The 11,553-nt window shown below is 37.0% G+C and overlaps 1 protein-coding gene across 1 annotated transcript; it reads left to right on the plus strand.

Annotated features, from left to right (window-relative positions):
* The first annotated feature begins 4,097 nt into the window (after positions 1-4,097).
* Positions 4,098-11,238, plus strand: si:ch211-245h14.1 (uncharacterized protein LOC563420 homolog). Its single transcript, XM_036550403.1, has 9 exons — positions 4,098-4,493; positions 5,455-5,521; positions 6,674-6,798; positions 7,479-7,545; positions 7,944-8,068; positions 8,611-8,683; positions 9,142-9,360; positions 10,324-10,500; positions 11,012-11,238. The coding sequence occupies exons 1-9, from the start codon at positions 4,446-4,448 to the stop codon at positions 11,218-11,220; spliced, it is 1,110 nt and encodes a 369-aa protein (XP_036406296.1). The 5' UTR covers positions 4,098-4,445; the 3' UTR covers positions 11,221-11,238.
* Positions 11,239-11,553: the final 315 nt, after the last annotated feature.

An 11,553-nucleotide genomic window follows, 5' to 3' on the forward strand; every position in this document is an offset into this window, starting at 1 on the left:
CATTTACACTGTCCTCCATATTAATTCATGCCCCTGACTAAATAAGAGCAAAAACATGATAAACAAATTGTACATATTTGTTTAAAAATTGTAGAAATGTTAGATTTTATACTAAACATGACAGCACAGCACAAAATCATATTTCTCCCATCCCAATCATATTTTATTCCAGAAAACACCTGTCTTTAGATTTTTACAGTGGCATACATACATCCACCTACCTATACAGGTGATAGACAAAAGTAGAGTAATGTAAAATCATAAAAATCTACCCACACACCACTGTTATGCTCCCAAGTAATTTACTAGATTTTACATGATGTTTTGCAGTGATGTTTTGACCATACATTCTTCAAGTAAGGGTGATCATACAAGTACATCTGTATAGTACAGACAGATGTTTATCTATATATACAGACAAAAAGTGACACGTTGATCTGGTTGAAATTACATATAAAATATGCAACCTGAATACTTGTTAAAGGTTTTTTGTATGCAATAATTACAGTAACACATCGGTTTATGATATGCTCACCATATGCACACTTGTAAGAGCTCATGGAATTTTATAAATTTCTTATTCACATTTCTTCACACCCCTGTAGTTAACATTTTGTAAATCCTCCATATATTACACATACAAGATGCTTTCAGTACAGTTTTATACTGTGCATATGTATCTATACATGACATCATCTGATTTCCATAAAGAAAATTATTATTAATGATTACTTAATTATTGATTATTACATTATTTCATTTAATTCCATTTCAAATTGATAAAAATGCATTTATTTGATTATTTGATATTTTTGTTACTTCTGTTACTGTTACTCAATGTGTCAAACATGTTAAATTTCCTCTACAAAGTAGAATATTGATGTTTTCCTGCAATCTCTTGACAGCTGATAAGCCTGCCATTCTGGTGGTGATTCACCACACTCATGACCCAAACTACACTGTGCCTGACAGCAGCAGACATGTGACCAGACCTGATATAGTCACTGTGGACTGTCTGTTCCATGAGAGCCAGGGATTACTAAGCTGTCCACGCAACGAAGAAGCAGCAGATAAACTCTTGAAAGAATTGAAAAAGCACGTCACGTGTTGGGATGTAAGATTTTGCTTTCCCTCTTAATATTGATTTCATGGATTTTTTTGGCACACCTGATTTTGAAGTTATGCCTATGATTCAGATTAAGGTAGAGCCCGCAGCATTTAGACAGTCACAAATGAATGCAACCAGATTTCAAGATGTGTACCAGACTTAATTTTCATCCTTCACAATGAAAGACAGAGTTTAAAAATTTACGCTGTTAAAATATTTCTTCTGTCATTGTCATAGGTTTGCAAATCATTTCATTGCTATCAAATCAAGTATCATCTGAAAAGCAGTACAGTACAGATTATATATGTCTAGATACACAACTCATCCTTGTGACTTTGTGTACTTATGGACTGTATAAATGGTATAGCATGTGAATGTCAAGGTAATGGAATGCAAACCTGTAATATTAGTCTTCTTTTTTCCCAACAGATATTTTTATGCTGCATTTCTAATATCCTATGTTGGAACAAGTGTATGTTATTCTTCCTTTCTTGTCAAAAAACTATTATCTAAATTATTAACTATTATCTGACCTAGAATACATTACAAAATCCGAACTGCTAGATAGCTTTACACCTACATTTACATTTTACTTAAGCTTTTGCACAAAGCCATGCTTGTTTTAAGTTTTGATTTATTTATTTTTTTTACTGGAATTAACAGGGCCTGATTAAAGAAAACATTTTGGAATCATATTTTAATGAATCAAATACCCTATACAGTAGGGAGGTAATAGGGAGCAGTAACCATGTTACCTCTACATAAAATGAGTTACCTTCTAATAAGGATACAATTGTACAATTGTTTTTATACGTCTTAGTATGGATACATGAGGAGTGAAATACTGGACTACAGGTCCCTGTCATGGTCTGTTCATCTGTAATGCATTTGAAGATATTTCTTCAGTAATCTCTCTTCTTTTTCTTTCCTCCAGGTAATTGCAGAGTTTGTCGTGGTGGTGTGGTAACACCTTTAATGTCAGAAAGGTACTAACATGTTTACGCATGAATGACAATTAAACACCTTCATACTTAATTCAGTAAATGCATGGCTAATTTATACATACATACAACAAAAAGAAATGAAATCTTAATTTGCTTGGGGCAGAATTAGTCCATTTATTGGATGTTGCAAACAACCTGTAAAAAACCCAGCTACCGGAGGTGTTTTGGCCTCAGTGGACTAATTAGGTACAACAATGTTAAATTTCCACTTTTTTTAAAGCAACAGCTTAAAATGTAAGAGTAAAAGCAAAAATAATGGATCTTCTCAATAATGCCTACTGTTTCTCACTACTAGATTCACGACAGAGAAAAATAAAGTGAATTGCCAGCCAGGTCTATCCCACTTTTCTGTTAATAGTTTCTTGCAAATATGATGGATGAAATGTTCAGGGATCCCAGTGGAAAGCACAATACTAAACTCTCAAGTTTTATATAATTTCTTTAGTTGAATGGTTTTGGGGAAACAGTACATTGGGTTCAATGGCAAGATTATTATTTTTATACTTTAATATTTGTGTATGTGACATACATATAGTCCATATACAGTCCAGGGTTGTGACATGCATTGTATGAGTGATCTACAATAAGGACATTAGGACACTACATAGGATCCTTTTTTGCCAAAGATTCTATCATACAGTATATATGGTCATCATGAAAACAAGTCTTTACTTTGAGAAATACGGTTTAAATGTATTTAAGTATGTTTTTCTTTCAACAGTCCCACTGCTGCTGGTGCATCAGGTTACCAAGACACGGCTGCCCCCTTCAGAAGTGCATATTGACCGTACCGAATTAGAACACTTGACAGAGACAAGATGTTCCTCTGAATTACACAGAATGTTTTCAAATTACTTTGAGTAAAACATCAGGTGACAAATAATACATACACACGCACACACATATATATATACATATATACATATACATATATAAATATATATATATATATATATGTATATATAGCATTTTACTATCTTGCCTCAGATATTGAATGAATTAGTAACTAAGATGTTCTTTTGTGGAGAGATTTTTCTTGGTGTACAATGTATTGCGTGTAGCAGGAAGTCCACATCAAATATATTGCCTTGAGAACATTACTGACAGTATACAGTTTTTGCATGTTTTGGGTTTGTGTTTTATTTGCATTTACACAGTTTATTCTAAAATGCGAGTGCACTTGCACTAATGGAGTAAAGCAAGACTGCACCATGTCCACCTGTTTCTTTATATACTGACATATAACTGGCTGACTCACAAATATTATTCCATGATTCCACAACCACTACACCCACCCAGTGTTTCTTGCTTTCTTCCATGTGAAGAAAAAACATGTATAGGCAAGTACATTAAAAGCCAGCAGATGGAATCTGTAGTTTCGGCACAGGACACGAAGGGCTTTAAAGTGTTATGAAAGAAAATGCTAGACCCACGTAGAGTGAATTTCAGATTTTGCGAGAGATTGATGATCTAATGAATATGACAGGGTGGATTTGGCTTTTTTCATTAACTCAAGATGATATTTTTGCCAATTACGTTGGCAAAGGCTAAGGCATTGGCTGTAGACTCGATAGTCCAAGGCTGAATCAGACTAACTCGAATATAACAGTGGGTCAAGTTATATGGAAACTTTTATAACGTGAGAGAGCGATTCGATTACACAATTCCATTGTTTTAGATTGGGTAAGACTGAAAAACATGCCCATGGATTGCAGCACACTGCATGTTTCTTTTTTTTTTTTATCTAGATGGGGAAAGACTTTTTTAGTTTGATGAGGAAAGGGGAGGAGAGGTGAAGCAACAACTTCACCTATTGGCTACCTTGGATTGCGAGGTCTGCGTCATGTTAGCTCTCCGTTTGTTTGTTTAGCTGTACATGCATAGCACACAAACAGTTTCAGATTGATAATAAGTATCTAAAGTATTAGATAAATGTCTCCATGTATTGACTGTTGCAACATATGCCGAATCCACTGGTCAGAGAGAGAGAGAGAATATCGTCCGTTATGGCAGTCATAGTAGGCTATGAACGGATTTTAAGGTCGTTCGTATTAATTATGGCACAATTAGCGCAGCACAACAAATATGATACTGGTTAATCTGTTACGTTTTCCAGCTAAACCAAAGTGAATTCCAATGAGCACACCACGAGCTGGCGTCAGAGTTTAAACTATGAGCGTTTTGTATATATACAGCCTACGCTGTATTTGTGATAGGCCACATTTACTTCAGTATTTAACTTTCGGTTTCGGTTCAACAAAACGCCGGAACCTTCACAGTACTGAGGGATAAACTTCATCGGGAAAAACCAAATCGGCCTCTTTAGCTGGCCAATGGACTTGTTTAAAAAACTCACGGAAAATACGATCATGGATTATGAGGTAAGCAAGCGAAAAATGTATGTGTAACGTCTGCTCCATCAAAACTATAAATGTAAAGCTAACTTTGCTCAGATCTGGTACGTCGCTCTGGATGACAGCGTAAATTGGATGTAAAAATGTAAATGTAACGTTAAGCATACTCATTTTGTACTTCGTTCTGGATAAGAACGCCTGCTAAAAAACAAAACAAATGTAATGGAAACGGGTGTGAGCTTTTAAATGAGAGACCTTCCTCTTTTGATTAAGTCATCGCTGAGATTCGAAAGCTCAGCCACCATTATGCTAATGTTCTAGAGACTTGTATCGTAGTATACTTGGTTTCCGTCAGAATTAACTTGTGGTAGAGTTTGAATAGTGTTAGGCTCACACTCACTGGTATGGGAGTGTTGTTGGCCTGGTGTGACACTGTTGCTCGTTTAAATTTAATGGATACACTTATGTTCTATTGTGCTGGAAGTTACTCTGGATAAGTGCGTCTGCTAAATGCATGTAATAAAAATGGAAACATTAGCAAATCACGTTGGCTACACACAAACATATAAAGCAATTTCACAGAAGTTTGAATGAATGAATGAATGAATAAATAAATAACTTTCCACGATATGAATGATTATCAAATACCGGCTGACTGCATTATGAGGTGTTCACTCGCGTGGCTCCACACTTTTCCCTAAATCATTTTAGTGAGAACACCTGTCAGGGTGGACGTTGCGGACGATAGAAAACAAACAAATTCTAGTGCCAGAGTGAAACAGCAAACAGACAACAAACCTCAAATGTGTTATTGTGTTTAGTAATTCCTGTTCAGTATCTCCTCTTCCACACACATCATTGTAATAACGTGAAAAAAAACCCTATAAACTGCAGGATGCTAGCCAACGGTGCATGTATTGTTCCAGAAAGAGGAATCACCCAAGCTTTCCAAAATTAACGTTCTTCTCAATGTTTTCCCTTTGTATAGGTTAAACCTCAAAGCTTGAGAGAACAAATCAGGACAATTTCTGCGGTTGCTGCAGATCGACTTAAAAGTAAGTCTGCATCAAGTTATGCATCGCAATGCCAAGGTGTCAGTCACAGCCTATTTCTTCCGCATATACAGAAAATCGACAATATGAGGCGTCATGTGGTGCATAATTCAAACATTACCTTGCACACACTCTTATGAAACCCTCCCACATTCATATGAAACAGTCGTACACACATATGAAGCTCTGCACATAAACCCATGCTATTTACTTGCACACGTACTCATCAGGCAATCGCATGTAAATATATGTAAAATTCTCACACGCACACATATGAAATATGTTTTACATAATTGTATAATACATTCATACGTATGCGATGTCTGAGTAACAGGCGCGTTTCCCTTTCTGATAAACTGAAATTGTTCAGGTTCAGGAAGGGGTGGTACGGAAGACTATTAGGGACAAGAGGGATTTCTTTTTGGTTACACTTTGAGTCGAAGTCTAGTCGAAATAACACTTCTAAAATAAAGTCGAAAGGGTGAAAAGTTGCGGATGCTCATATTCACAGTGTTCAGCTCGCACACACCAGAGGTGGAAAATCCCGGCTTCAGCAAGTAAAAGTCCTGCCACATATTTGTTCCACCGATGCACTACACCAGCCGAATTTAATTAGCACAACTCTTCAGCCAGGTAGAGGAGCTAATTAGTGAAATCACCTTGTTTAGTGAATGGCTAGAACAAATACATGGTAGGACTTTTACTTTCTGAAGCCGGGGTTTTCCACCTCCGGCACACACTCATGTGAAACGCTTGCATTCCGTCATATGAACTGCTCGCGTACACACCTGAAATATATTTCATTTTTGTGCGTGTGAGAGAGTTTGACATACATATGCGAGTGTTTCATCAGTATGTCTGCAAGTCAACATTATGGTTATACGTGCAAGAGGTTCATACGTGTGTGTAAGGTTAAATTTGAAATATGCATCACACGGCGCTTCATCCGTCAGACTAGATTTGAATGCTGAATTGATGGACAGAATGCACAACTATACACACGTTTGCCCTGTGTCAGAAATTGAGCAAACAAAGCTAATACTCTTACTTTAAGCTTCTGATTGTCATTTTCATAAATATTTCATGTGCATGACTAATTAAAATTCGACAAGATGAAAACAAATCATATGATTTTTTGTTATTTTATTATTTTAGAGGCAGGTGTTGATGATGCTGAGCTTCTCACCTTAACAAGGCAAGACCTACATGAGCTCCTGCCAGAATTTCATCATTTCCAATCTAGGAGAAAAATCATGGAAGTTATCGACAAGTCTTTACAGGTAAATCTGAGTGCTTTCGAATTAAAAGGAAGAGATGTCCCTTTTCCCATATTAATGCTTTAATACTGCTCTGTTTGACAGTTAGCTAGCTCACCCAAATGAGGCATACAATGTCATTAAACTGTTAATCTAACTAGTTACCTCATTCCTCCTCTGTGATTTGACTATTTGCCGTCCACGACAAGCAGAACCCCTAAGCTCAACCATCATTAAGTTAATGGAAACAGTAGCAAATCACATACACACAAACACACCCTGCAAATTAACAACAGTAAAAATAGATGAAATACATACCTTTCCCTCATATGAATGATTATCAAATACCTGCTACTTGCATTATTGGAGACTGACTCATGTGGCTTCACACTTTTCCCTAAATCATGATGGTTAGCAAACCTGTCAGGGTGGACATTGCGGGTGATAGCAAACATTCTAGTGTCAGATGAAACAGTAAAAGGACGACAAACGCCAATGTGTTATTGTGTTGAATAATTCCTGTTCAGTATCTCTTCCCTGAGTGTTTCACTCACATAATCATAATAACGTGTAAAAAAAAAAAAAAAAAAAACTGTAAATTGCAGCAGGAATGCCAGCAATGGTCCATGTCTTTCTCCAGCAACAGAGGAATCACCCAAGCTTTCCAAAATTCATGTTCATCTCAGTGTTTTCTCTTTGTATAGAGTAAACCTCAGCGCTTGAGAGAGCAAATTAGGGCAATTTCTGCGGTTGCTGCAGATCGACTTAAAAGTAAGTCTGCATCCAGTTACGCACCACCATTGTGCACACTTGTGTGAAATGCTTGCATTCAGTCATATGGACTGCTTGCACACACATGAAACATATTTCATGTTTATGCATGAGGGAATTTCATATATACGGGAGTGTTTCATGTGTATGCCTGCAAGTCAACAGTGTGGTTATATGTGCAAGAGGTATATATGTGTGTGTGAAAGGTTAAATTTGAAATAGGCATCACACAGTACTTCATCTCGTAGACTTGATTTGAATGCTGAATTGGTGGACAAAATGCACAACTTTACACACGTTTAAGCTTCTGATTGTCATTTTCATAAATATTTCATGCGCATGACTTTAATTAGACTGAAACAAGATCATATGATTTTTTTGTTATTTTATTATTTTAGAGGCAGGTGTTGATGATGCTGAGCTTCTCACCTTAACAAGGCAAGACCTACATGAGCTCCTGCCAGAATGTGAGCATTTCCAAACTAGGAGAAAAATCATGGAAGTTATCGACAAATCTTCACAGGTAAATCTGAGTTCTTCTGAATCAGGAGGAACAGTTGCCCCTTTTCCTAGTTTTGATCTTGTAATGGTGCAAAGAGGCATATGACACTACAGACATTCTGATTTTTTCTGTTGGCTGAATGGTATCTGTGCTTCAGATCCTTCTGATCAGTAGTGCAACACTTAACACTTGTGTTTCCTTACAGTTTATATATTTACATGAGGCACATGTTTGGTTACTGTCCTGTCAGTGACCTGACTCAGGACAAGGGCAAGTGAGGGCAGAAAAAGGATTTTTATTTTTTGATTGTTAGTTTTATTTTTCTAAAGGCAGCAGTGGCCTGAGATTTCTCTTCCAGGGCAAAGCAACGTCCCAAACCTAAACATGTTTTTATGCCTACATCATAAGACGGAACACCAATTGACAAAGGGATAGGGGCTGGTGTATGCTTATTAAAATAACACTACTATGAAACTGAAATATTTTACTGAGGGCAAATGACTGTCCTCACTTATACACACTGTAGTTGTCATTTGACCATTTGGACATCCTCTGTTTTTAAGGAGGCAAACACGTCAAATATGGATCCATGTACCGAATCACCTCAGGATTTGATTCCAAAAGAGGACATGAGAAGTAAGTCAGGTGCGAGTAAGAAAATATCAGCTTTGCTTGTTCATTAGTCAGAGATAAATCTTAATGTTACTGATCTTCTACATGAATCAGCATCTGCATTAACTTAAATAAACACTAAAGGGGCATTGGAAAAGGTCAACGTGAAGTATATAGAAAATTGAACAATGATATAAAAAATGTGCAAGACTGAAATAAGTTAATGTTTTTCCTAGATATAAATGACTGTTATAATTCTAGGAATATGCAGATCTTAGATTGTAGAAAAGAACCTATTTTATTCTTGTTGCTACGCTATTTGTTGTTCTAATTAGAAAAAAAAACTGAATTAATTTCAACTGGTGTCTGTAAAGGATACTTTAGTTGATAGAATTAGTTAAAGTCAGTCAAGGAAATATAACCAATGCAGCTGTAAAGGCTATGCAAGCTGTTTCCCTGATTATGTTGCCTCATCTCTGAAGAGCTGCAGGTCCCTGATGGCCTACATGACCACCGTCGCAAACTCAAAGCCTTGGAGAAGCAGCTGCTTGAAGCCTTAGACCTCCTGCGGCCGCATATAGAATTACTGGACAAACTCGTGGAGCAAAAAGTGGTGAACCAGAACTCAGCATGTGCTACGCCTCTTACCAGCCTCAGTCAACCATCACTACCCTTCCCCCATATTCACTGTCGTCTTACAGGTAAACTGCTGTCGAGTGATTCTTTTTATTATAAGTTATCGGGGAAACATCACAAAGGCAAAAACTCTATGTACTTGTGAACATAGTTTTAGTGTAATGCCCAGATTAAATTCTATAAACCATGTGCATAAAGGGTTTTCCACTTCAGAAAAAGTGTTCTTTTAATTCTTGTTTGGTATAAGCTGTTTATCAGAAGGTGTATAGTTGCTTCTGAAAGTGTGGATGCAGTTTACAGCATAAATGGTGGACACTTGCATGCCACTCTGCCTTTCCCTTGCCAAATTACACTGCATGCAGTGTTGGGCTTTGTTAGCACCTGATGAAAGACCTTGTAATAACAGGTTGTGGATTCATTCACACAAAACTGCTACATAATTCTGGAGTTTTAATACTGATGCTACATTTAATGATTTGATGTTTCATTTTTGTGCCTCAATAATTTAATTTGCACTTAAAATAAGCCTGCTCTGGCTACTCCAAACCAGTCCGAACCTCACTTTATAACACACATTGGGCCTCATTCACCAAATGTTCACTGAAATAATCATATCCATGAGGTGCTGGGGAGACTGTCCTAATTGTTATGCCCTCTTTTCGGGTATTCATGGTACTGACCTCCTCTGGCAATTACAGACTGACTTCCTCTGACAATTACATGACTAAATCATGGTGTTCCAATCTGGCTATCAGATCATTCCTCCAGATTCTTGCTTCCTCACTAGAACTTGTATGTGACTGTACCTGTATGTTTGTATGTGCTTTTTTTCACACCAAGTAAGGTGTTGTTGGTGGTCTTAGGTGAAAGTCACAATTTGTATGCAAGTCATTTTTACATGACATTTACTTCTGAGGTAATCACAGTTGTTGCATTGTCTTCACGTATTTTAAATTGTGTGTTATGAGTGGCATCTTGTACTGGAAGATTGGAATGCTGTATGTATTTTTTATGTCTTGTCTGACCAGTTAAGATCCACACAGTTGTCTGTGGAGTTACCCTGAATGCTCATCTTGCCTTCATCAATGGTCTTGGTCTGCAAATCGAGGAGTGTACCAAGGAGGAATGCAGCGTGATTCTGGTCTTCTGTCCTGTTTCTACTCGGATGGGGACAGATGTTGAAGCAGCATTAAATAAAATCCCAAGTGAGTCTGATTAATATTAAAGCTATTTTCCTTTTGAGATTTAAACCCCTGTAACATAGTATAAATCCACCTTCTCACCAGGCATTTTTTTGTGTTCTCAGTCTCTCCTAAATGAATTTTTATGCAGATAAACCACAAAAATGTATCCGATTTAAAAACTAAAAATTTCCTGTGCAAATTTGAATTTAGGACTATGGAACATTAATCAAAACCATTAGGCATGGCATAATGAGTTGTAACCATAGCATGTCTTAATGCACATTTAAAAAAAAAGACATTATATAGGTCCAGTTATGGAGGGGTTATTGGAACTGCAGGTAGTGGGCTTGGTTGGATGTACCAAGGACCACTGACATGGGGTGTGTACTTGGTAAATCCAACTCCATGAGTTCTTAGCCCAGTACTTGGTGTAGATTAAGTAATAACTGCAAAGTAGATTATGTTTCCTTTTAAGAAAATAAACACTGCTGAGAAACTGTTGGACAGGACTAATTTCTCCTTTCTTTAACAGAAGACAAAGATGCCATTCTGGTGGTAATGCACCACAGTTTTACCCCAGCCCATATCAAAGTCATGACCAGAACACCACTTGGATGGAAGAACATTGTGGAAACCGTTGACTGCTTGATCCATGACTCAGCAGGAAATGGACTTGTCAACTGCACCCTCAATGACCATGCAGTTCTTAGGGTGCGTACTACCTTAGAAAAATATATGTGAAATATAACTGCCCCCGACACTAATAGGAAACCGGAGCTATAACAATACGTTATAAAAGTAAGGCTGTTAAAACATGCCATAAAAAGCCTAGGGACATCAAAAAAATAAAAAATACCCAACGTAAAAGTATTGTGATTAGGTGCAGATTAGTGGTGTGGCTTCAGCATTGGGTTGAGTAATTCTTGAGTCATGGACAATGGCAATCAATAAATTCAGTGTTCACTGAATGTATGTGGTATGCATGACTTTCTACTGGTAAATATTCATATATTGTCATTCTTAAAAATATATAAAGCTGTTGAACGTCACTCTTAATACTGTCAATTTCATTCT

The sequence above is a fragment of the Megalops cyprinoides genome, chromosome 17 (genome assembly GCF_013368585.1).
Source record: "Megalops cyprinoides isolate fMegCyp1 chromosome 17, fMegCyp1.pri, whole genome shotgun sequence".
In the NCBI taxonomy this organism is placed as follows: domain Eukaryota; kingdom Metazoa; phylum Chordata; class Actinopteri; order Elopiformes; family Megalopidae; genus Megalops; species Megalops cyprinoides.